Source organism: Mobula hypostoma, chromosome X1 (assembly GCF_963921235.1).
Source record: "Mobula hypostoma chromosome X1, sMobHyp1.1, whole genome shotgun sequence".
NCBI lineage: Eukaryota > Metazoa > Chordata > Chondrichthyes > Myliobatiformes > Myliobatidae > Mobula > Mobula hypostoma.
Window position 1 is genome coordinate 33,968,541 of NC_086128.1, and position 24,612 is coordinate 33,993,152.

Here is a 24,612-nt window from a genome sequence, read left to right on the forward strand (position 1 = left end):
CTCATCCTTAAATACCCTTAAGCTGAATGACAGAGACCAGTGTCTGTGGGTGTGGAGTCACAGAGGTCAGACTGGGCAAGGACTATAGGTTTTCTTCTCTAATGGATGTGAGGGAGCCAGATAAGTTTTAACAATTTGGTGGATCATGATTACTGAGAATAGTTCTTTATAAACTCCATAATTAATTAACTAAATGTAAAATACTCATGGTAGGATTTCAACGCAGGATCCAAGATCAATACTTTAGGCGTCTAATTACTTGGTAAGTGAATCACTATACCACCATACTTCTGCATAATATAGAATCTTCTCTGCTAAGAGTAAAAGGGACCATTTGCACACAATAAAAACCGAAAATATCGAAATAGCTGTGCCATTATTTCAAATTTTTAGTATCGGCATCTTCTTGCATACATTAAAATTCATAGTGTTGTAGGTGTCTGCAAATAAAACCTCTATTGAGCATCTCACTAATGGAACGTGATGTGAATAAGCTTAGCATAATTAAATTGGTTCTATTGTTATGGTAACTTGGAAGTTATCTTAGGCTTATCTGTATACCAAGGCACCACTGGAAAGCTAGTGTTCAAATTACAGCACAGTTGGAACTTATCCATGGATATGTTATACAGTTGTTCAGCTTTCTAGGAGAATGAGACAAATAAGCTGAAAGTTTGCTCATCATCTAAAAAATACCTGCCCCTACTCTGAAACTTAGAAGACTGAGCAACGATCTTATTGAAGCATGGAAGATTCTAAGAGGAAAAGATGGAAAAACTTGAACAAGAAACATGGTTACAAGGAGCAGCCATTTAAAACTGAGGGACATGGGTATTTCATGTTGCAGAATGTGGTGAATTACTAGAGTTCTAGATTATTAGAAGTGGGAATTCAGGGCTACAAGGATCTGACTATGTCTGGAGCAAATCAGCTATTATCATAATGAATGGTGGGATAGGGCTGAGGGACCTACTCCTGCTCCAATTTTCTAGCAAACACGATCTTTCTTATAATATTATAGTAGCGTGTGTGGTTACCTCATCTGAATAGCAAATTTGACTATGAATGGCAAAGTGAATATAGTCAGGCTATTTATTCAGAGCGGAAATTATATCCTAGCCTGATCCAGTTCTTAATGCCATCAAACAAGGAGCACTGGTAGCACTGTCCCATCCATTGGTTAATAGGTGTGAATGGCAATAGAGTGCACTATTACATACCAAAACACTGTTTGAATTTAAAGCATGCATTTACAGACTTAGTATATTTAAAACCCACCTTCAAAACTAAATCCACCTGGGCTACCGAAAAATGCCTTGAAAATATTATTAGCATCAAAGTCTGCGGCAAGAAAAAGAAATTATAAAAGTTAATTCAAACAAGCACACACTGATCCCCACATTCCATTATTTTTCAGTTTTATCCTGAAATAACTTGTCCTGAATTCAGATGCCACAGATAAGGCCGAACTAAATGAAAAGAGACAAAAAAAAGAGGACGCAAACAACTGTGGCACAGCTGTAATCAGCGTCTCTTTGCAGTGACTGACATGCAGACAGCTAATCATATCTGCAGCTATCCTCGAACAAATGTGCAATGCTTTACTACATATAAAGCTGAAGGTAAGCTGCCAGTTACAAAAATCCCTTTCTCCAATTGAAAGATTCTACTTAATGCCTTTTCCCTTAAAAGCATCTGGCTTGCTTACAGATTTGAGTGGCTGCATTGTTCTGTACCAGGAATTTGCAGGCTAATTACCTGCACAAGCTGGCATGTTGACATTGTACAGTAGTTTTTTACAGAGAGCCACTTACCCCCAGAATTCATGCCGTCATCATCCAAATCCTGACCGCTGTCGTAACGTGCTTTCTTTTTTGGGTCTGACAGAATACTAAATGCTTCTCCTACTTCTTTGAATTTCTTTTCTTCTTCTTTCTGTACCTCTGGACTGGCACCACTGTGCCTATCTGCACAGAGATAGAGACATTTAACCATAAGCTATATCTCACTTGCTGATTTTTACTTTGAATTCAGATCTGTAACTTTTAAAATATATTCTCAGGCCACTGCACATTCAGCACATATTGACAAATAACAAACCTGTATGCAGACATAGAAGATGTGTGAAACCACTGATATTTTGATTGCACTACTCTTACAAGGGAATTGCATTGATACATCTGGATTTCTTAAGTGTTGGTGTCTTTTGAATTATTTAGTTCAAGTCTTGAGGGAAAAGAAGGTTGTCCTTCATGACAAGGGAGCTTAGATTGTGCAGGCAGTAGTGGAGCATTGACATACCTTGATGACCTGACAAAATTTGTGATACAGACTCTCCCTTTTCTGAAATTGGCTGCTGTAAGGCACCAGTTTAGAGGATCTGTGATCTCTCTGATTTGGCTGAGCAGCCAGTCACAGAGTAATTCTCACATTCAGGAATGAGAGAGAGGCAAATCAAGGGAAATGGGGGAAAGCTTATGTTGCCAGAAAATCTCTGAATCTAGCAAAGGAGGACTAAGTAGAAGGAAAGTAGAATGCAAGAGAAGGCTAACAATAAACATAAAAGCAGACTCCAAGAGCAAACTAATATGACAATTGACCCAAGAGAAATTATATTGGGAAATACAGAAACAGCAAAGGAATTAAACAAATATTTATGCTCATTTTCGTAAAAGAAATAAAATTTCTGTAAATAATTTAGGAAAGATGTAGGTTAACTGAAGGGATTGTGAGGAAAATAAAATAGAATTAGCGTGGGATTAGTGTAAATGAATGTCTGCTGTGGACTCTGGAGGCCAACAGACACGTTTTCATGCTGCATCACTGCATTTCTGTGATAAGTTCACAGTAATTGATGAGCTTGAAGAAATTAGCATTGTTTAAAAAAAAGGTACTGGAGAAATTAACCCCAAATATTTAATAAAGGAGGGAGAGGGGGGAAAAAAAACGAGGAACAAAGTCCTGCATACTAGGCTGGTCCAGAAGGTTAAGGAACACGAGATCCTAGATAAGCTGGCTAATTGAATCCACATTTGGCTTAATGATATGGGCATTGAGGGTAGTAGAAAGATGTTTATCTGATTGAATGTCTGTGATTAGTGATGTTCTGCAGGGATTGGTGCTGGGTCATTGACTGTTTTTGGTATAAACAACTTTGATGTGAAGGTAGGAGGTATAGTAAATAAGTTTGTGGATGGCACAAACTAGTTTTGTGCATAATGAGGAAAATTGTCCAAGGGTATAGGAGAATACTGATCAGATGGAAAGTTGGACAGAGCACTGGCAGATGGAATTCAATCTCAACATTTGCAAGGTGATGAATTTTAGGAAGTCAAGTAGGGGTAGGACATATAATGCAAATGGCAAGGCATTAAGTAATGTTGATGAACAGAGAAGTTTAAATCCACAATTCCATAAAAGTGGCAACACAGGTCCCCAGGCTGATAAATAAGTCATACAGCATGCTGTATAGATACAAGAGTTGGGATGTAATATATCAACTTTACAAATCAATGGTTATGCCATATTTGGGAGCACTGTATACAGTTCTGGTCACTACACTATTGGAATAATGGGATTACACTGGAAAATACAGGAGATTCACCAGGATTTCCTGGAATGGGGGACTTTAGTTAAGAAAGAGATTGGATAAGCTGAGTATGTTTTCCTTGGAGTGGAGGTGGTTGAGGGTGCAAAGCAAATAAAATTATGAGAGGCATAGATAGTCTAAATCTTTAATAAAAATTCAAGGTAAAAATCAACATGAGACAGATAAAACAGACTACAGTATTTGTATGGTATATAGCAAGTTGTAAGCTTAGCCTCCTCCATCATGGGCACGAGCCTTCCCAGCACTGAGGTGATGCCTCAAAAAGACAGCATCCATCTTTAAGGACCCCCATCACTCAGGACATGCCCTCTGCTCATTGCTACCATCAAGGCAGTACAGGAGCCTGAAGACCACACTAATGTTTCAGGCACAGCTTCTTCCCTTCTGTTACACATGCACACACAAACGCTTATTGCAATTTATAGTTCTTATGTATTGCAAAGTACTGCTTCCACAAAACTAATTTCACAACATATGCCAGTGATATTAAACCTGATTCTGCCACTGGATGGAGCTCTTAACTCCATCAATGCCGTGAAAGAACAGAGAGTGATTATAGCATAATATTTGCAAAATAGAGCAACAGGGGCATAAAAAAAAATAGATGAGCAAGGAAAAGCTCACTCCCAGCTTAAATCGATTAATTTACCCTATTTTCTAGCTAATAAAACATCTTTATACAACTGTGAATTCAATCAATTTCACCTCAAATGTACAAGGGTAATTTTCAAATATTACACTAGGTGGCAGCCAAATACAATCAATTCCTACACATATAAAGCATCAGACAAACTTAAAAGACACATACAGATCAGAAACTGGGATTTCTAGTTCACTGTTGTAAGACGACCTTGCTGTTATAAGACTACTGGATGTTCTCTAGTACAGCAAGATGGGACTCTTGCCCTCACAATCTACCTAGTTATAATCTTGAATCTTATTGTTTACCTACATGGCACTTTCTCTGTAGTTGTTACGGTTCATTTTGCATTCTGTTATTGTTTTACCTTGCACTACCTCAGTACACTGTCTAATGATTTGATCTGTATGAACAGTGTGCAAGACAAGCTTTACACTGTACCTTAGTACATGTGACAATAATAAACCAATTCAAATTCCCTCTTGTCCCTGCCAATAGTGTCACTTAACTACACTAATCCCATCTGCCTGCAATAGGCCCATTTCCCTATTTGCTTTTCCGATCCAGGTACCTATCCAAACAGCTTTTAAATGCTGGAATTGTATCTGCTCCTTCCACATCCTCTGGCAGCTTGTTCACACACTCTCTCTCTCTCTGGAAAAAAATTAAGTCTCAGAGTTCCTTTAAATTTCTCCCTTCTTACCTCAAACCGGTGCCCTGCTGTGGGAAAAACGATTTGACTATTTATCTTATGTGGCGTCCTCATGTTTTAAAGCTCTGCAAGTCATCACACCCCTCCACTTTTGAAATACATTAGATGGCATTGAAAGCTCTTTGCTAGGCATGAGAATTAATTAGGTGCAGGAAATAAATAAAAGTGTGTAGGTGTTAACATCTTGAGCATCAATGCAAAGAATGCAGGAGACACACAAAAGATTGAAGATGCAGGAAAATCATGCTTGACTGTGCTCAGACTCAAAAAGCACTGAACATCCAATAAACTCAGTTTGCAGGCAACTGTTGGGACAATATACACAACCCTGCCTTACCTGGGTGATGCATTAGTGCTCTCTTCCTATAAGCTTTCTTAATTTCATCTTCTGAAGCAGTTTTGTCAACACCAAGAATTTTATAATAATCTTTTCGTTTGCTCTTTTTCAATTCAAACTGAGCATTCTTAAGAAGCTGCTTATGTTCTATGGAAAAGAAAACACAAAATTAAGGCTCTCTAGGCATTTTGGAATATGCTTCGCCAACAGGCAGTCTAATAACTAGGAATTTTCATCATTAAGCTTGAAGTATTAGGCATAATTTTTTCCTAGTGTCTCCTTCCTTTACAGATATATTTTCTTTCTTGTGAGCTTTCCCATGCATTTTTAATCTTAAACTCTTCATTTTGCTCCCCCAAATTCTTTTCCAAGTACCACTGAGATTATTATTAAGCAATTAATTCATTCCATTAACTCTTCTACATTACTGAGGCTGTGATTTCTTCCTCACTCTTTTCATCTTATGATTTTCTATGTAAATAAAATACTATATGAAAGATCTACACGCAAAAGTAATCATCTCTTTCTTCCCTAGGACTCAAGCACCACTACTCTATACATCTAACATTTTATGCTTTAGTTTCATCTTCAAGATGAAAGTTAAGACTTAGTTCTTTCTTCATATTTGTTATCTAAACCTTCAGTCATCATTATTTTAAAAATAACACATTGTAACAAGATGCAGCCAAAGTCAGGCCCAAAATCTGGAATCTTCAAATATCCTTCCCTGATATTCACTTGAAGTGCTGAAATACTATGTCACAGTAAATTTTAAATTGAAGTGATTGAAGTCCAGAGGAATAGATTGCTGCAGTATCATAAACAAAAATCTAACCATAAAAAATATTTATTAATACTCTATGAAAACTCATACTCTTTCGATAGCGCAGAGCCTGGGCAGTTCTGAAGAAGAGTCTCAGCCCAAAATGTTGACTGTTTATTCTTTTCCATGGGTGCTGCCTGACCTGCTGAGTTCCTCCAGCATTTTGCGTGTTGTAAGGGAGTTTAAAGCCATTTTAAAGTCATTCTCACTTTACTAAAATTCTCTTATTGCAAGCACAAATGAAGACAGCCAGATTTTAAATTAAAAAGCTCAAATCCCAGATACACCAAAGAGCTAGTTTTGCAGAATTTATAATAAGACTTATAGGCTAACAATGTGAAATACACCACAAAATTTAGCTATTCATGGTCAAGGTTAAATGTGATGTCTGGGTGACACACTGCCATTTGTGATAAAACCTATTATAACTCACCAATACTATTCTGAAAATTATGAGCATAAATACAGATTACTTAAAGAAATTTAAAATTGACATCAGGATGCTCCTCACACGGCACAATTAACATATGGAATTGGCTTGACTGGGTCAATGGAAATAAAAATAGATTGGTCCATGTGATTCAGTGATAGAGGACTGGAGGCTCTTTTTACACAAACTAAATTGCCTCTCACATCAGAATGCATCCCGTGACATTCAACGGATTTGAAGTTAAAAGATTATTTTACAAGTTAAAAAAAATCTTTTTATATACTCAACAGAACACAAGTCAATTTTAGAGATAAAGAAATTGAAGAGCTTACGTTGCAAATCCTTCTGCATTAAAGTTTGGTAATGGAATTCTATAAAACCATTAAAATTTAGAGAAATGAAAAAATTCCAACTGCTACAGAAAATTTTGCGGTTATGGAACTTTCAAAAAAAAACTCAATGCAAGGCATTGAGTCCATTAAACCCCACTCAGTGCCCGTTTTATTTCTACCGTTTGGCAAATTCAACATCTATCCATTGACTTGGTTCTATACTTGCGCTCCACCCAAAAAAATTTCAATGAATAAATAATCAGCAGACTGACTACCTTTATTAAGAAAGTACAATTTGGTGGAGATAAAAGTAGGTTAGGCCTGGCCCTAAAGTAGACAAGAGCTTCATCAACTCACCTCCAATTTGGTAAATCACTTAGTTCTTAACAGCCTTAATATGAACACAATTTATTGGGTTAGTGTAATTGTATATAGCTACCAGAAACAAGGCTTACTGGCAAACACAATGTCACACACACTTGATCTCACATGCCACCATAAAATGCAGCCATGAATTTTGATTGCTTTACTGAAGACATATTATTTTGAAATAGTCCACGTTTTGAGGGGGCTTTACATCAAATTGATCTAATCATAAACACTCACTGAGAGGATTTACTAGTTTACCTTTTGTTTTTTCTGTTTGGTATATTTTCTCATAATCTCTTACAGCCTCTTCATATTGTTCTGTATCCATATAACTACAAAAGGTATAACAATAAACAAACAGTAAACAGTTAACATGAACACTTTGCCAGATACAAAATGTGTCTTTTTAAAACCAACATTTACTTGCATACTCTCAATCAACTGCAGCTACACCAACAGGAACCTATGGCAGTCATTTGTATGTCTGACTGTGTAAGAGGGCCACCGGTTCAAGCCTAGCCATAGGATTAAAAGTAAACTGGTATTTCAGAGTCAGTTCAAGGAATTCAGGTCTATGATGTTAAAAGAGCAGCTGCCTCTCTCATCACATGGACACAAAAATCCCCCAAATCAAAATAAAAGATGAAGCATTCATGTCGGTTGGTCTTGAGTTCAAATCCGGCCGGGTTCCAACCTGGGCAGCAGCAGTATCTGCACGAAAAGCCTGGCATCTTCCGTATCTTGCCACGAAAACCCTATGGATGACACTATCCATAGGGTTGCCATGAGTTGACGACAACTCAATGGCACTCAACAACAACATAATCTCTAAATGAGGTATTATGGTCTTGATAGAGGGTTCTACACTGCCATTGCATTGACGTTAAAGTGGAATATAACATGCAGCTGCCATTTTAATGTACAATTGATAGCAGCAACATGGGAACAATTTCTATCCCAATATTTTCTTTAAACTCCTGTCCAAAACTAGAGTGACAGCCAAAGTCTGACAGCAGCCTGTAAGTGCTTTGTGAAATTCAAAGTCTCAATCCAATTCCCAGTGATGCCATAGGTCAAACCAAATGCACATTCTGACACAATGAAAAGCTGAAATTCAATCCAAACATGCTGCTCACCACTGTGCCCGTCTCATGTAAGCCTTGATATATGTGTCATCAAGTTTTATTGCATTTGTGCAGTCTTCTATTGCTTGCTGCATCTTATTGAGCTGTAAAACACGCAACAACCAACAAATTTAGTATTCCTTAATAACTTTTTAAGCATGTTTTTCATAAACCATATTTTATTTGTTACAACTGTGTTTCTCCAACTATAACATGGACTTTTCACTGTAGATGTTAGGAACAAGAAAATGCCAGCCTCTCAAAGATGCGTCATCATTTAAAATCATAACTAGTTTGTTCACAATCTCAACTCCTAATTCCAGTCATCTGTGGTAACCTTTCACAGCTTTCTGCACTTCACGGCACGTGTTTGCTAGATGGCCGTTGACCCTACGAGAGGGTTCATCCGCCCTTTGACAGGTCTTGTTTCTAGTCCTGCAGGGTGTCTAGCCACCCTCCTCACCAGGTGGGGGAGCCGGTTTAGTCGCTGACCACGCGACGGGTAGTACTGGGTTACAATAGACAATAGGTGCAGAAGTAGGCCATTCGGCCCTTTGAGCCAGCACCGCCATTCATTGTGATCATGGCTGATCATCCACAATCAGTACCCCGTTCCTGCCTTCTCCCCATATCCCTTGACTCCACTATCTTTAAGAGCTCTATCTAACTCTTTCTTGAAAGCATCCAGAGAATTGGCCTCCACTGCCTTCTGAGGCAGAGCATTCCACAGATTGTTACATGTTACCAGTAGCACTCAGACGAGTGACCTGATAAACTTCTATGAGATCACCCCTCATTCTCCTAAGCTCCAAAGAGTAAAGATCTAGATGGACAGCCTTTCCCTATGACTCAGGCCCTCCATTCCTGACATCATTCTTGTAAATCTCTTCTGCACCCTTCCCAGCTTGGCAATGTCTTTCCTGTAACAGGGTGACCAAAACTGTGCACAATACTCAAAGTGTTGTCTCACCAATGTTTTACTTAACTGCAACATTATGGCCCTACTCCATAACTTGATTGCCTGACTGATGAAGGTCAGTATGCTAAATGTTGTCTTCACCACACTGTCTACTTGCACAACTGTTTCAGTAAACTTTACACTTGTAACAATTAAATAACAAAAATAACAAGAAACTTACCTTGGAGCCTACTGTGCCCCGATTACAGTACAATTTAGCATTAGTTTTGATGTTATTTGGATCAATTTTCAGAGCTTCTGTGTAAAGTTCAAATGCCTTGTCAAATGATCCTTCTTTAAAAGCCCTGTTCCCTTCTTCCTTCTTTGCTCGCAATGCTTTAGCATTCTGTTTGCAGAAAGAAAACAAATACCGCCACACTGTTGTTTCAGGTCAAACGTCAAAAAATAACATCTGAGCATAAATATTCACTTTACCACGAAAACTCTTCCATTGAAATTTCAATTGTTCAAGACATTCTAAAAGTAACAGAAATTTCAAAAGAAAAAAACCTCTTTTCTGTGTCCATGCATCTTTTCCTCACTAAAAAAGGATCACAAGCAGCTCATTCTCAGGCACCTGAGATACGTTTCAGGAACAATACTCATTAGATTCGATAGTGCTGATCAGGGTCCCCACCCAAAATATTACCGTTTCCTCCATTTTCCAGACACTGAATGACAAGCTATGCATTGAGTTTTCATTTCAGCCCCTCACACAAGTCATATGAAATGAACGTTAGAAACTAGTTATCTTGAAGCTATACCTGCTTCAGTGTTGAGGAACCATGACAGGGACCAGTGCAACTGTAGCTTCAGTTGTTCATGCTGCTAGTGCCTGACATTGTGAAGCCAGTAATGCACTGACGGGATAAACAGTTACTGTTGCTGAATGCAATTGCAGAAATTAATGGATAACTGTTAATAAAATAAAATAGACACACAAGGGTATTTTATGGTGTGGCAAATATGTTCAAAGGAAAATTTAAAAAACCTTGTGCAATTTTTCTAAAAAGTTTACATAATCTTCCCCCTCCAAACCTTCTCATTCAAGAGACTCAGAAGAGCATCAACTGATTGTACTTAAAGCATTCAGAACAAAAATAAAAGTATGCTGAAATAACTCAGTGGGACAAGCAGCATTTGAGGAGGCAAAAATGTCAAAGCGGACGTTTCAGGTCGAGATCCTGGATCAGGACCATTAGTCGATATTTTGGGTTGATTTCCAGCAGTACTTTCACATGGTTTACCCCCACCATGAAAATGTTTTGCCTCAACCACTGAACTATTCTACTATCAAACATGAAATTACTCATGAATCACCTGTACTTTAGAAATGTACCATGGGAAAGGACTTCCCAGTCACTTTGGCTAGAAGTTTGTGATTGTCATTGCTTAGCTGTAATGCTGATAAAAAAATGAATTTGTACAATGTACATCTTAGCGTCACAATAATCCACAGAGCCGTGTAAAAACAACGTTCTTACATTTTTGTGGAACATATCTGAGACAACAGCCAATTGATTATTTATGGCTTTGATTTATTTAAAGCAAATGAAGAAACTACTCCTCTATGTCCCAGTCGCTACTGCAAACATTTTGCTTCCCATGCAAGATGATAACAGAAAATATTGTTTTAGTTATAAAATTACTTGAGTATCATGAACTGGTAAAATATTTGAAACAAATTTCTGCATTTATGCCGAAAACTGCAGATATTATGAAGTCTTCCACAGGGTCTGGTTATAACTACGCAAATTGTAATGATCTAACAATGCTTTTAATAATACAGGATTTATTGGTTACTATACCAATTCACAAAAATATACAACATTCAGTGGTGAATAATTAGAGAATGGCAGAAAACAATCCATTCAATGCAAATACTGACCATCTGATTTACAGGAATACATTCACATTACTTGTTGATCCAAAGCTCTTCCTCATGCATCAAGGCTGATTTTATTCTACTTAGACATAATGCACCTGATAGCTTAACGATTACTGAGTGCTTTTATCTGCATTACAAGTGTTATGAAATTTGTCCTTCTGTTAGTTGTATTATCTTTAATTATTGGAAGGAACTGGAGAGTAGTCTGCATCTCACTGCCCAAAAATATTCTTCCAATCAAAAATACTTGGATAAACACTTAAGTGCCATATTCTATAAGATCTTAACTCAGATCTGGAAACTAGGATTATGTTAGATAGCAATATTTTGATTGATGTTGGTTAGGTGGACTGAGTGGCTTCGCTTCCACATTGTATATTTCTATGAAAATCAAACAGGCTAGATCACAGCCTTGGAAAGTTTGCCATCTGATTCTTCACTCCAAGCTTTACTCAGGCAATACAGATGAACACTCAAACAGATTCACTAAATCAAACCCGCACAAGTATGTATACCAGTACCCAAAACTCAAAGTAAATTTGATCAGAGTACATGTGTATCACCACATACAACCCTGAGATTCTTTTTCCTGTGGGCATACTCAGCAGATCTGCAGAATAGTAACTATAAACAGGATCAATGAAAGATCAACTAGAATGCTGAAGACAACAAACTGTGCAAATGCAAATATAAATAAATAGCAAGAAATAACAAGATAAAGAGTCCTTCAAGTGAGATAATTTGTTGTGGAAATATCTCAATAGATGAGTGTAGTTCAAGAGCCTGATGATTGAGGGGTAGTAACTGTTCTTGAACCTGGTGGTACAAGATCTGAGGCACTTCTACCTTCTACCCGATGGCAGCAGCGAGAAGAGAGCATGGCCTCGGTGGTGAGGTTCTTTCATGATGGATGCTGCTTTCCTACCAGTGTTTCATGTAGATGTGCTCAATCGTTGGAGGGCTTTACCCATGATGTACTGGGCCAAATCCACTACCTTTTGCAGGATTTTCCATTCAAAGGCATTGGTGTTCCCATACCAGGCCATAATGCAGCTTGTCAGTACACTTTCCGCTACACATCTATAGAAGTCTGTCGAAGTTTTTGATGTCATGCTGAATTTCTGCAGACTCCTAAGGAAGTAGAGGCGCTATCATGCTTTCTTTGCAATTATATTACATGATAGGTCCAGGACAGGTCCTCTGAGATAGTGACACCCAGGAATTTAAAGTATTATTTCAAGATAACAGAAATGCAAAATCCACCATTATAAAGAATTGAAAAATGAAAGCAATTTGCAATTCTTTTTGTAAAAATATTAAGACGATTTAAGTTTAGAACATTTTATTTGGCTTTGTTGCTTCATCACTGCCATAGCCAATACAACCAGCTGGCAAGCTAAAACAAAATTCAAGAAACGTCCTGAGTTTCTGTTTCTCCTCTAAACCTGCTACTTGGTGCATTCCATTCTCCCTCCCCTCTTTTTACCCTTGTTGGCAACCTTTCATTCAGGTTTCACAATAACTAGATGAATCATTACCCAGTTACTTGCATATAAAAAATGGAATCAAGTCTCCCATCATTCCTGTGACTGACACTTAAAAGAACTCTAATCATTTTAAACACTTCAATATGCCACTAAATCAGAAAGAAGTCCCTTTCACACAAAAAAAAATTACTGCAGTAAGAACATTATCAATCTTTTTGTCTCTGGGCCCTGTAAGAGGGCTATCAGTACCTACCCTGCATGCAAGTCGAGCCTTTACATGATCAGGTGCCATTCTTAAAGCCTGGACAAAAAATTGCACAGCTTTTTCAATACAGTCCTCATAGTAAAGGCAAAGTCCTCTCACGTACAAAGCATCTGCATTAGTTGAATCCATCCGCAAAATATCACTGAAACAAAAACAGACAAATTATTGTTGATACCCTAGTTGTATGGGCAAATTAAAAGATGTGGGGGTTGTTGATACTGGAGCAGAGATTAACAGAGAATCTGTCAGTCTTGTTAGTGAAAAAGAAGAGTTTTAATAGTGTAGATGTGCAGACACTGCTTCTATTGACAAAAAGAGTCAGTACACTGAGGGCACAGATTGAGTAATTTTGATAAAAGATTCTTTTTTTTTGTTGTTTTTAAATGCAATGAGTTGAGTAAATCTGAACTGGTGGTGGTGGCAAGAGAGAATTGGAGTAAATACTCAAAAACAAAGTTATTGCAGGATGATAGTTAAGAACAGGGAGGTGTATTTTTAAATTTATTGATATAGCATAATAACTGGCCCTTCCGGTCCAACAAGCTCGTGCCTAATTGGGTCCTTACTTCAAAGAGAAAGAACAAGCAGAAAGGGCAGAACAGGTTTTTTAAAACAAAAATAACTAACTAGTTATCATCAGATGCATAAAGTTTGAAACAAAACAGTACATTACTTTGTTAAAACTATAGGCAGCCTTTAATGGTAAAGGAATTAAAATGCCTGGCTGCCTATAGCTTAGATAGCATAGATACAAGTTCATTTGATTCATTGGACATTGGCAACACTATGACAGCACAGTCTTCGCTTGTGGCAGATCACCGAGACTACTTGAAAGAAGGCATCACAACAAAGCCCAATAAATATATACATTTTTCAAACAGGGGTTGATCAGGAACACCAAACATTCTAACAAATCTCTGCAGATACAAATATCCTGACTGGTTTTAATATGGTCTGCATAGCAATTCAAATACACAATAATGTAAGAAGACGCAGAGAGTAGCGGGCTCAGCCCAATACATCATGGGCACATCTCTCCCTACCATCAGAAGTAGTTACATGAGCGCTGGCCTCAAGAAGGCAACACCTATCAACAAGGATTCCCACCATCCATACCATATCATCTTCTTGCCACTACCGTTGGGCAGGAAGGACAGAAGCCCGAAATTCCACATCAGCAGGTTCAAGAACAGCTACTTTCCTTCAACCATTCAGTTCTTGAACCAATCTGCACAACGTTAATCACTACCTCATTATAGCACCACCATGAGCATTTTGCAGCACAATGGAATTTGTCTTTTTTTTCTTGTATAATTCATGCCTAATGCATGTTGCTCTTGTGAAGGTGGTGCGTTCAATGCTGTGTGCCCGTGATGTTGCTGCAAGTAAATTTTTCATTGCACCTGTGCATACATGAGTATATATCAATAAATTTGACTTTGACCAAATCTATATTTGGCCTGTTTCTCTATCTACAGCATGCTTTGTTCTTCAGAAACTGGTGTAGATGGAAGAAACCAATGATTTTTTACTAATCTACTTGCTCAAAATGCAAAGTGGCCTACAGTTAAAGATTAGCTTTATTTGTCACATGTACAAAGTTCTGGGTCTGTGGTTTATGGATTAGACTGCAGTTCAACTGGACTCTTGATTACATGTTTTTATATTCTATGTTTTTGTTCATTCTTTCTTGCTGCTCTTTATGCGACTTGTTATTTTTGCACACGGGGGTTTGATGTCCTTGTTGCCATTTGCACAATTTTTTTGCGCGTGAGGCCTTTATGCTCTTGTTGCCATTTGCACAATTTTTGTTTGCACACGGGGCCGTTTCAACAATTTTTTGCGCTTGGGGGTCTGATGCTCTTGCCGTTTGTGCATTTTGTTTTTTGTGCATGGGCATTGGATGCTTTTGTTGCCACGCATAATTTTTTTGCACTTGGGAGTTTGATGCTCTTGTTGCTGTTTGCATGACTTGTTTTTTTGCGCTTGGGGGTTTGATGCTCTTGCTGTTTGTGCATTTTGTTTTTTGTGCATGGGCACTTGACGCTTCTGTTGCCATTTGCGCGATTTGTACCTTCGTGCACGGGGAGAGAGGAGGGAAGGGTTTGATGTTCTTGTTGCCGTTTGCATAATGTATTTTTTTGTGTATGGGGGGCAGGGGGTTGACGTTGTTCTTTGAAAGGCTTCCACAGTTTTCTTTGCTTTGTAGCTGTCTGGAGAAGACGAATCTCAGAGTTGTATACTGCATACATACTTTAATAATAAATATTACCTTGAACCATTGAAACATACAGTGAAATGCATCATTTTGCATTGCCGACCAACACAGTCCAAGGATTATGTTGGGGACAGCCCTCAAGTGTCGCCATACTTCCAGCACCAACATACCATGCCCATAACTCACTAACTCTAACCATACATCTTTGGAATATGGGAAGAAACTGGAGCACCTAGTGGAATCCCACACGGTCATGGGGAGAATGTACAAACTTCATACAGCAGCGGGAATTGAACCCCTATCGGAGATTACTGGCACTGTAAAGTGATAGGATTACCACTACGCTACCATGCCACCCACTACTAACTAACAACCCTTGTGGAATGTGGAGAATATTTTTTAAAAATGAAAAGTAACATTTGTAAGGTCACAGCACTCAAAAATGAATATATACCTTGCCACTGATTGAGCATCAGGGTAGCGACCAAGTAATGCCAAACATTCAGCTTTAAGGATTTTGAAGCGGTGACAGACAGGAGCAAACTCAAGGGCACGATCCATACAATATACAACCTGAGATAAGTCAAAGAGATATGACATAGGACACTGTGCAATTAGTTCTTTAATTTAATCAGAATTCAAAGGGAGTTTTGAAAGGAACAAGAATTCTTTCAATAACTAAGACAGAATTAAGTGACTTGAACTCAAAAGGTTAAAGAAAAATAAGTCAAATATAGAGTAGGTAGAAGTGAATCAGAAAGAATTAAAACAGTGGGTGCATTTGCTTTCATAAGCCACGTTTTGGTATTGAAGCATTGGAATAGAAATTTATCTTTGGTTGCAATGTGCTAAATCTCCAATACTGCAGTGGCTGTGAATTGGGCACTGGTTCAGAAATTTGATTCCGGTAACACTAATGGCCAAATTTTGAACAACGTGCTGATGCTGCTATATTGGGCGTTTGGCACGTGACAGAGGACAAACTTCTAAGTAAAGGTTGACTGCAGCTTTACGGCAGGTTATACTAACCAGCTACGGAAAGCATGCAATTTTTTTGCCAGAGTATGGGGAAGAATGCATTTAAGAGGTGATTAAACAGTTCAACCTTTTGAGTTCAAATCAATTAATTCTATTTTAGTAGCAATGGATAAGTGGAAATTGTCTTATATCAACTTGCAAAGCCATAAACCAAAAACTTCACTGAATTTTCGCACATTTTCAGTTTCCCCAAATTTTCTTCTCTGAGCTGGATGCTTAGGTATTACCACATTTTAAAAAATCTTTTAATTCCCAAGTTGTTACAAGTTAATGTTTAATTCATTTTTATTAACATACTTATGAAGGAATGGAGGATTACCTTTCTGAAATCTCTTTTCCCAAAGTCAATTTCAGCTATTCTTTCATACTCCAATACTGCGTCTGCATTCTTCAACTAGAGACAGAACAGGACAGCTAAACTGAAGGTCCAGTACAATGTCAAATTTCTCAAATAAATCTCAACATTAAACCTGGGTTTGGAATAAGTTAGCTCTACCATACAACATTAGGCAGCACAGTCCTGTGTGTCACCAGATTTATGATGTCCAAATATTTTGTGTGTATGATAAAATAGGCCCAGAAGCACACAGGAGAGAAGTACTGGACAGAAGAAACAGAAGTCATCTGTCAATGCTTAGACTATGTTTAAATACTTTTGTTTCAGTGAAGCCCAGAACCACCTTTATGTCCTTCTAACTCTTGCCTGTCAGATTCCTCTTAATCTCTTTTTGTTTTAATATCAATATCCTCATATCCCTTCAAAACTATCAGCCTTCATAAAATTTATTTCCTCTGCAGAAATTAAAATCAACTTGCTTTAACTACACAGATCCCTGTATGATTTTTTCTTATTTTTGCAATGCAATTTGGCTTCTGCTTCAGTCTCAGCACCACTCTCCTTTAACAATCAATTTCACTTTTGAAAAGAATTTGATATCTTGTCCTATTTGAATTTGAATCAAGATTTTACAGGAAGCTTATTACAGTTTGCTGGCAGCAGGATTGATCTTCGGCTGCAGCTGTTAACACAATTCATCCTTCTATCTCCCCATTAGAATCATGTATTTATGTTTGCTAAGTTAAGAGCTGGAGGTAATTACAAGAGATATGCTTCTTACCTCAGTGTGTGCCGGAATGTTGTCACTTTCCAGTTCCAGAACTTTACAAAAACACCGGCGAGCAGCCATTGCATTCCCTAAGGAAAGATGACATTTCCCCTCTCGCAGGTGACCCTAAAGTTAGAACACAGTGTTTGAAAAATCTGTAACATGAAGAACTGCTGACACAGAATGAAATGTGCTTTTGAAAGGTCTCCAACCCCCTCTTCACTTTTAAGTAGTAATAAATTCAAAACCTAAAGACAGAAATAGTTTTGTTGGTGTACATCAGAAACTCATGGAGAGGTAATGCCATAAGCTAAGAAATGAAACAATGAAATCATGTTAGAATAAACTGGGGTTACCATGAGAACATCAATGAAATCTAATCATTAGTAGATATCTAATTATTTATGCTATAAGTATAACACCCTGGGAAAGGTTTCACTGCTAATGTAATGGGCCAGAGATTGTCTTCCCTAGACTTATGCAGCCAACAGAACTTGAGGGTTACATAAGTATTTGGAACCTTGCACATTTCAGGCTATGTTTTTAATATATTCGTTTGCAGAATGAAGACACTGCTGGCAATGGCAGTATTTATTGTACATCCCTAATTGTCCTGGGTCATCAACTATATTGCAGGGCCTGGTATTATGTATAGACCAAAGGGGGCAAGGATGGCAAATTTTCTTCCCTTAAGGACATTAGTGAATCAGATGTTTTTTTTTTAAAGACAATTTTGTGGATTTTTAAAAAAAAATTACATAATTCCTTAGTTACCTGAATGGAATTTTAACACGAGGCTTTGGAACAACAATCTATAACTTTGTCTGCTAGTCCAATGACACAGACATTTTGTTATTGTAACTTGAACATTAACTTTTGGAACTTTGCTTGAACAATATATTAAGCTAGGATTTGTCACTGGGATCTTTGCTCGAAAAGTGGGAAAAGTGAACTGATAAATTATGCATCTCAATATTTACATCTCTGAACCGCTTCCATCAGTACTAGCCTTGTTGGTAAATATCTAGTATTTACACTCGAGAAAAGATAACAAGAAAATTGTGTCATGCTCTTCAGCTTTTCAGCAGAGTCACAATTAACAAGCATTGCTAGTTTCCAGAAAATGCCCTAGTTAATTCACTGTCTAAAGTAAACATGTGCAAATTTATAAAAATGAGATCGATCCCCAATATTTAAGCTCTAATTTGAATATCTATGAAGATACATCTATATACTATTTATAAAAATTTAACAGATGTGACCTCCAATATCCTCAAAAGATACATTACCTTTTAAGGAAGTGTTTCAATACATTCCAAAAATAAAACAATTCACAATGATCTGGTTTGAGTGAATGCAAATACATTCAGAAGTCACACTTACTTCTGGGTTGTAAATCACCAAGTAGATTTAAAGGGAACAAATTTCTTTTACTTACCATGTGAAGCAGTAAATGTAATGCCTACAAGTTTGAGGGAAGTGTTTTATGTTATTTGGGAGATAAAAACAGGAGTTTCACCATCACACATAACTAAGTTTCAGACTGATCATCCATGACATACCTTCACAAAAGTATCATCCAACCTCACAGCTTGCTGTGCATCTTCAAGGGCCTCCCGGACTTTACCCATCATCATAAGAGTAGCTGCTCGATTGCCATAGTAACTGGCATTTTTAGGGCAGGTATCTGGTTAAACAAAAGAATACTTAAGTTATTTTAGAAGGCATTCCAAAATGAATACTTTATATAAAAATCAACATTAATTTAAACCCATTTCATATAAATTTTGGTAAAGTACTCCATGAGCAATCTTTGAGACTATATTGCTAATCAAGAGACCATTTTGCAGTTTGGGGCAGGGGTGTGGAAGAGTTTAAAAGTTCTGCAAGAAAGAGCTAGTATCGATAATAATGGCAACAAGACCACTAAACTGATGCAAAACAAAGTGAAAAGTTTACCAATTGTCATTCAGAGAAAAATTGCCTGTGTATTCTTGGCAAATGAAAATAAATGTGAACATGCCCTCTGAAACAACTCCACAATCCACTCAGCTCAAGGGCAAGTAAGAATTGCTTATGATACCCATACCCAGTTAATAAATCTACTAATTGTAATAGTTTAGTCAGAATGAATTTTCACCATTCTGTGGAGATGTCAGGCACTTTTCTTGAACTCCTGCTCTACAGAAATTACTGTTGGCCTACACGACATCAATACCATTGCTAATTATGTATTACATAAACAGCTTTTAGTTCATATGTTTGCCTGACACCCTCAAATTACTGTTCATAAAAACAGTGGGTTTTCCATACCTGAAGGATGGGTAGGTGACAGGCAGCTGGTGGTAAAGTATGATGATGATCACTTTATTTGTCATATTATATAAGGGAGCAGCAAAAAACCCAAGTTTCACAAACTATTAGTATTCTAGTGCTATTCTGAAATATAAGTTTGTAAAATTAACCAGAAGTCAAATGTTTTACAATATACCCGAGCTAACACAATAGCATAAAACCAGATTTAATAAGCCTCTGAGATTAAAAAAAATTATAAAAACCACAGAGAAAGACAATACTAGTACTTTGTGAAGCTTAGCAATAAAGTTTTTAAAAGAAATATGCAAAAATATATTTCTTTCTTTCTTTTCTTCTATTTGTTTTTCTTTCTGAATTTTTAAGTAGCAGCTGCCAGGGACTTTCTGTTACCTTGCATCAAAGTATATAGGCCATTTAACCAAAGGTGCCAACAGAATCAAGCCTGATCATACCTTCTTCTAACTTTCATGCCTGCTTTTATCCCCGAGTAGTGATGAAATGAATGGTCCAAGGCAGTGGTCCCCAACCACCGGACCGCAAGGAAACAATATGATTTGGCGATATGAACCGATATGAGTCAACTGCACCTTTCTTCATTCCCTGCCACGCCCACTGTTGAACTTGAACGCACGCGAGGTCCGCAAGAATATTGTCAATATTAAACCGGTCCGCAGTGCGCAAAAGGTTTGGGGACCCCTGGTCCAAGGCACCTGAGGCTACTTGTACCCTTGCAGCTGTTAACCTTGTTTTACGATATGGAAAGTATCATGGTAACTGTTTTCAGTTTCCCTGGGTTTAACAAACTCCTCTGGCATATTCTTCCTCAGATGCTATGTAACATCTTCTTTGCCAATTAAGCTTAATTCAGATTAAAATTCAAGATCCACATAACAAATATATGTAGCCACAGTTTGTGTATTTTTATAATTTTTGGATATTTTTCAGGTTTTGCTCAGTAGCCATTTTTAGTATTAAATTGTCTCAAGACAAGTATGACATTATGACAAATTTTTAATTCCCATAATTTCTGCAATGTATTCCCATAACAATTTCTCTTCAATCAGATATTACAAATTGCACAAGTTCAATACAGCAGCCAACAAAAGAGTAAAATTATCAAAATGAAACAGTATTTACAAAAGCGGAGAGATGACCTTTTAATTTTATCAATTGATTAGGTTTTCATTTACAAATTATAGTTGAGAAGTAATAGTCCTGAAAACTGCAGATCGTTTTAATTGAACTCCAGCATTTAAAACGTAACTGCTGTGTCCACTTAAAAAGTCTCCAAGTTTCTCATGAATCCACACTAATGACAAAGTAATGGCTTAAATCATATCCTTACCTATTGCCTTTGTGTAATGATTGTATGCTTCATTGTAGTCCTTCTTCCCATAAAATTCATTTCCTTTTTCTTTAAATGATTCAGCCCTTCTGTAAAATTTTAAAAAAACAGCTTTAATTTTATGCATTAAATACATGTCAATGCTATGACATCAATATAATATTCCACTATTGCCTTTCAATCATTCTGAAGAATCTTAAACATGCTTGAGATTTGAGTTACTCAACAAAATAAAATGCAGTACCTTAACCTGTGAAAGATTCCTATGGCTTACATACACCTTTGAAATAGGCAACTGACTTCAATCTGGTTCATGAATGCAATTTGAAAAAGGAATCAGCCACTCCTAAAATGTGCTCTCTAATATGGTTGACTTTTACATTCTCTTAAGTGCCCACATTTGATTGCTGTAAAACAAATAAAAACTCCTGACCAACCAGTTTTCTCAGGGTAATCAGAGATGGACAGACTGACCTGTGGACCTCATGTCCAGGAACAGCTGACAAAGGAGTGAAGAGATTAGGGCCACAGGACTGAATCATCTGTAGTAATGGAAACCACTGAATCCACAAAGTTCTACTCCCCTAGACCTTTCCACGCTGGTGGCAGATACCATCAGCAACATTTTACAATTTGCAAAACAGCGATTCTATGATTAAGAACAGCCACGTTCTTCTTTCCCTCTGGCAGACAGAGAGTGTCAGGCAAGTGTGGGCTTTTCAAGGATTGCACACTTTGAGAAGATACAAAAAAAATTAATTCCACTCATACTGCACTGAAGGCACTAGACCCAAATACCAAATGAGGGACACGAGATTTGTCCTTGAATGCTCAGCCAGTCTGCAACCACTTCCAAAAAAAATGATGGAATTGTCTGATACTCAAGCAGCAGAGTTGAGAAATGAAAATGAAAGTTAAAAATCTAAAATTGAAACAAAAATTGCCGTGAATCTGTGAATACATCAGCACCAAAATGAAAAGGTAGATTTACAGTACGTCTCAAGTGACACCACCACCAAAGCTCATGAACTGTTGCATCTATTTTAGAATATGATTCATATTTCCAGCAAATTCTCTGTCAAGGAGAAAGTAATTAGAATGTGAACATAGCAATAATTAACATGCTTACAGAGGGGCACATTAATGACATAAATATGAAACACAATGGAAGTTGAAAAGAGAAATGTTCCAAAAAAGACTTTTGAAAGGTAGCCTTAATTATCAGTTCACAAGCACAGCAAGATATCTGGGTGAAGTCATTCAAATACCACAGTATATGTACGTCCTTGACAAGTGCATGAAATACCAAAAAGCTCCATCTATACATAGAAAGAGTAACATTAGAAGTTATTCCTGCAACTCCAGACTCCTAAATGGATTGGTTGATGATAAAACTACCTGCCAAATGAAACACTCCTCATTTAAGTGACTCCTCCTAGTAGTCCTTTATTTGTTCCTAATATGGCATTGACTAAATATTGAAAGCACACAACACCGGCCCCATTTTCCTAACCGCTATTCCAAGTAAAGACAGCAAACAATTGATCTGCAAGTCACTTTGTTTTGCAAAACTGCGGCACATAGCGTAGTGGCTAGCACATTCGCTTTATAGCTGTCGTTGTCTGTACATTCTTCTTGTGACCACGTGGATTTCCTCTGGGTGTTCTGGTTTCCTCCCACATTCCAAAGACATCAGTTAGGGTTAGTGAGTTGTGGTCATGGTATACTGGCGGCAGAAGCGTGGCAACACTTGTGGGCTGCCCCAGCACAAGCTGGTTGTTGCTGCAAAACAACCCATTTCACTGTATGTTTTGATGTACATGTTTTGAAGCTAGTCTTAATTATGGATTTAAAAATTACATAGAATACATTCAAAGAAATAAGTTATGCTGGTTAAGGGTTTAATCACCAGATGCAATGTCTCAGGCAAATTGGATCTGATCAGTGTGGATTGCTTTTAGTGCCACACATGATTTTTAACACTTCAGAAGCTGTATCTTTTATTTTGTGGTTCCATAAACTAAAATAAAATATTACTTCGTGGGAGAATTGCCCTCATTAAAAGGAGCATTCAGTCAAAGGGAACAGACATAATCAACAGCAAGAACCCAGAGCCTGTCTTTGATGAATGCAGATTACAAAGACATTTTTAACTTTATGAGCACATTATTAACTGCTGACACATAGGTCTTCTGTGGTCAACAGCACTGAAATAAAGATGTTAATCTCCCAGGATTTATCTGCAGCATGGATATTTAAGATTTGTTTAACACAATTGACTCACAATCGTGCTGCCACATAGGCCATTCAATGTTCTGGTGTTTCGAGTTATGGCATTAAACTGTACTATGACGAGAGGACATTTGATACACCCGGAATCCAGAAGAATTGCCTTCCAACGAATCTGTTGTACAGCCTAACCAGTGATATTGCCCAGAACTCTGTATAGAAGCCATTGCTGCAACATCTCTTGAAAGTACTTGTGGTTATTAATCTCATCTGTTTCTATCTGAAATATATCTGTGGAGTGCTGAAGGATGTTTCTTTAAAGCAATCGCAAGTTTAAGTGGCTGTGATTAAATTTCCTACTCTGGAGTACTTCAGTACTACCTAAACACAACCACTACTGCATTCTCTCAAACTGACAGCCAAGTTCTTTTAACTAATGCTGAATATTCACACAGTTGATCCAGGGAACTGCATGGACAGATTGAGAAAGAATGCAATGCCTGATTTGGCTCAGGAGTCAAAGTTACAAGTTCAAATCCAAGACTAATCTAGGATGACATTTCAACACAGCACTAAGCAAGCATGCAAGAGATCCAACAGTGCTTTTCAAAGTGCTGCTCTAATGTCCTGACTGATCTTTCAATTGAGCACCAAATCAAATTTTCTTCTCATTTATTTAATTGCTGATTGTGGGACCTTGCTAAAAGCAAAGTGCATTTACCTATATTTTTCCCTGAGAAATAACCAAGGTTGTGAAAAACATTATGCAACTTTCATTCCATCAAAAATCTTGAAAACCTTGAAGACCGTGAAAAGGTAAATTAACAAGAGACCTAAATTTCCAATATAGAATTTACTGAATATGTCATGTGCTCCTTACTTAGCAGCCCAACTTGGCAGTCGCACTAACACACTTCTGTCATGGCTTCCTAGGTTCCAAAAACCACAAATCTCCAGAGGTAACATATTCTGGGGGACACACAAAATGCTGGAGGAACTCAGCAGGCCAGGCAGCATCTATGGAGTGAAATAAAGATTCTGTCTGCCTGACCAGCTGTGTTCTTCCAGTATTTTGTGTATTACTCAAGATTTCCAGCATCTGCAGAATCTTGTGTTTATGATATTGAGGGAAATCACCTGTCCCTCAGTTCTATAGACACTGCCTGACCTACTGAGTTCCTCCAGCATTGTGTGTGTTTTGCTCTGTCCTTCCTTCCCATGAGCAAAGGTACCCAATCACTGAGTAATGATAAAGAGTAAAATGCAAACAGCAAGTTCCAGTTTCTAATTTCATGTGGCTGTATTTGTGAAAATCACTAGTGATTTTCAACCAACTTCTTAAATTATGGTGGACAGAATTAATACAGCGAACATATCATAAATAA

General features: G+C 37.5%; 1 protein-coding gene across 1 annotated transcript in view; it reads right to left on the reverse strand.

Annotated features, from left to right (window-relative positions):
* The window catches only part of dnajc7 (DnaJ (Hsp40) homolog, subfamily C, member 7), a 35,602-nt gene that overhangs the window by 266 nt on the left and 10,724 nt on the right, over nucleotides 1-24,612 (reverse strand). Inside the window, exons 2-13 of the mRNA XM_063038105.1 lie at nucleotides 20,999-21,087; nucleotides 18,900-19,024; nucleotides 17,350-17,463; nucleotides 16,551-16,625; nucleotides 15,648-15,766; nucleotides 12,964-13,117; nucleotides 9,517-9,681; nucleotides 8,390-8,481; nucleotides 7,512-7,585; nucleotides 5,300-5,446; nucleotides 1,815-1,967; nucleotides 1,279-1,341 (exon numbers count right to left, since the gene is read on the reverse strand). Of these exons, the coding sequence (XP_062894175.1) occupies nucleotides 1,279-1,341; nucleotides 1,815-1,967; nucleotides 5,300-5,446; nucleotides 7,512-7,585; nucleotides 8,390-8,481; nucleotides 9,517-9,681; nucleotides 12,964-13,117; nucleotides 15,648-15,766; nucleotides 16,551-16,625; nucleotides 17,350-17,463; nucleotides 18,900-19,024; nucleotides 20,999-21,087 (1,370 nt within the window). The remainder of the gene's footprint in view (nucleotides 1-1,278; nucleotides 1,342-1,814; nucleotides 1,968-5,299; nucleotides 5,447-7,511; nucleotides 7,586-8,389; nucleotides 8,482-9,516; nucleotides 9,682-12,963; nucleotides 13,118-15,647; nucleotides 15,767-16,550; nucleotides 16,626-17,349; nucleotides 17,464-18,899; nucleotides 19,025-20,998; nucleotides 21,088-24,612) is intronic.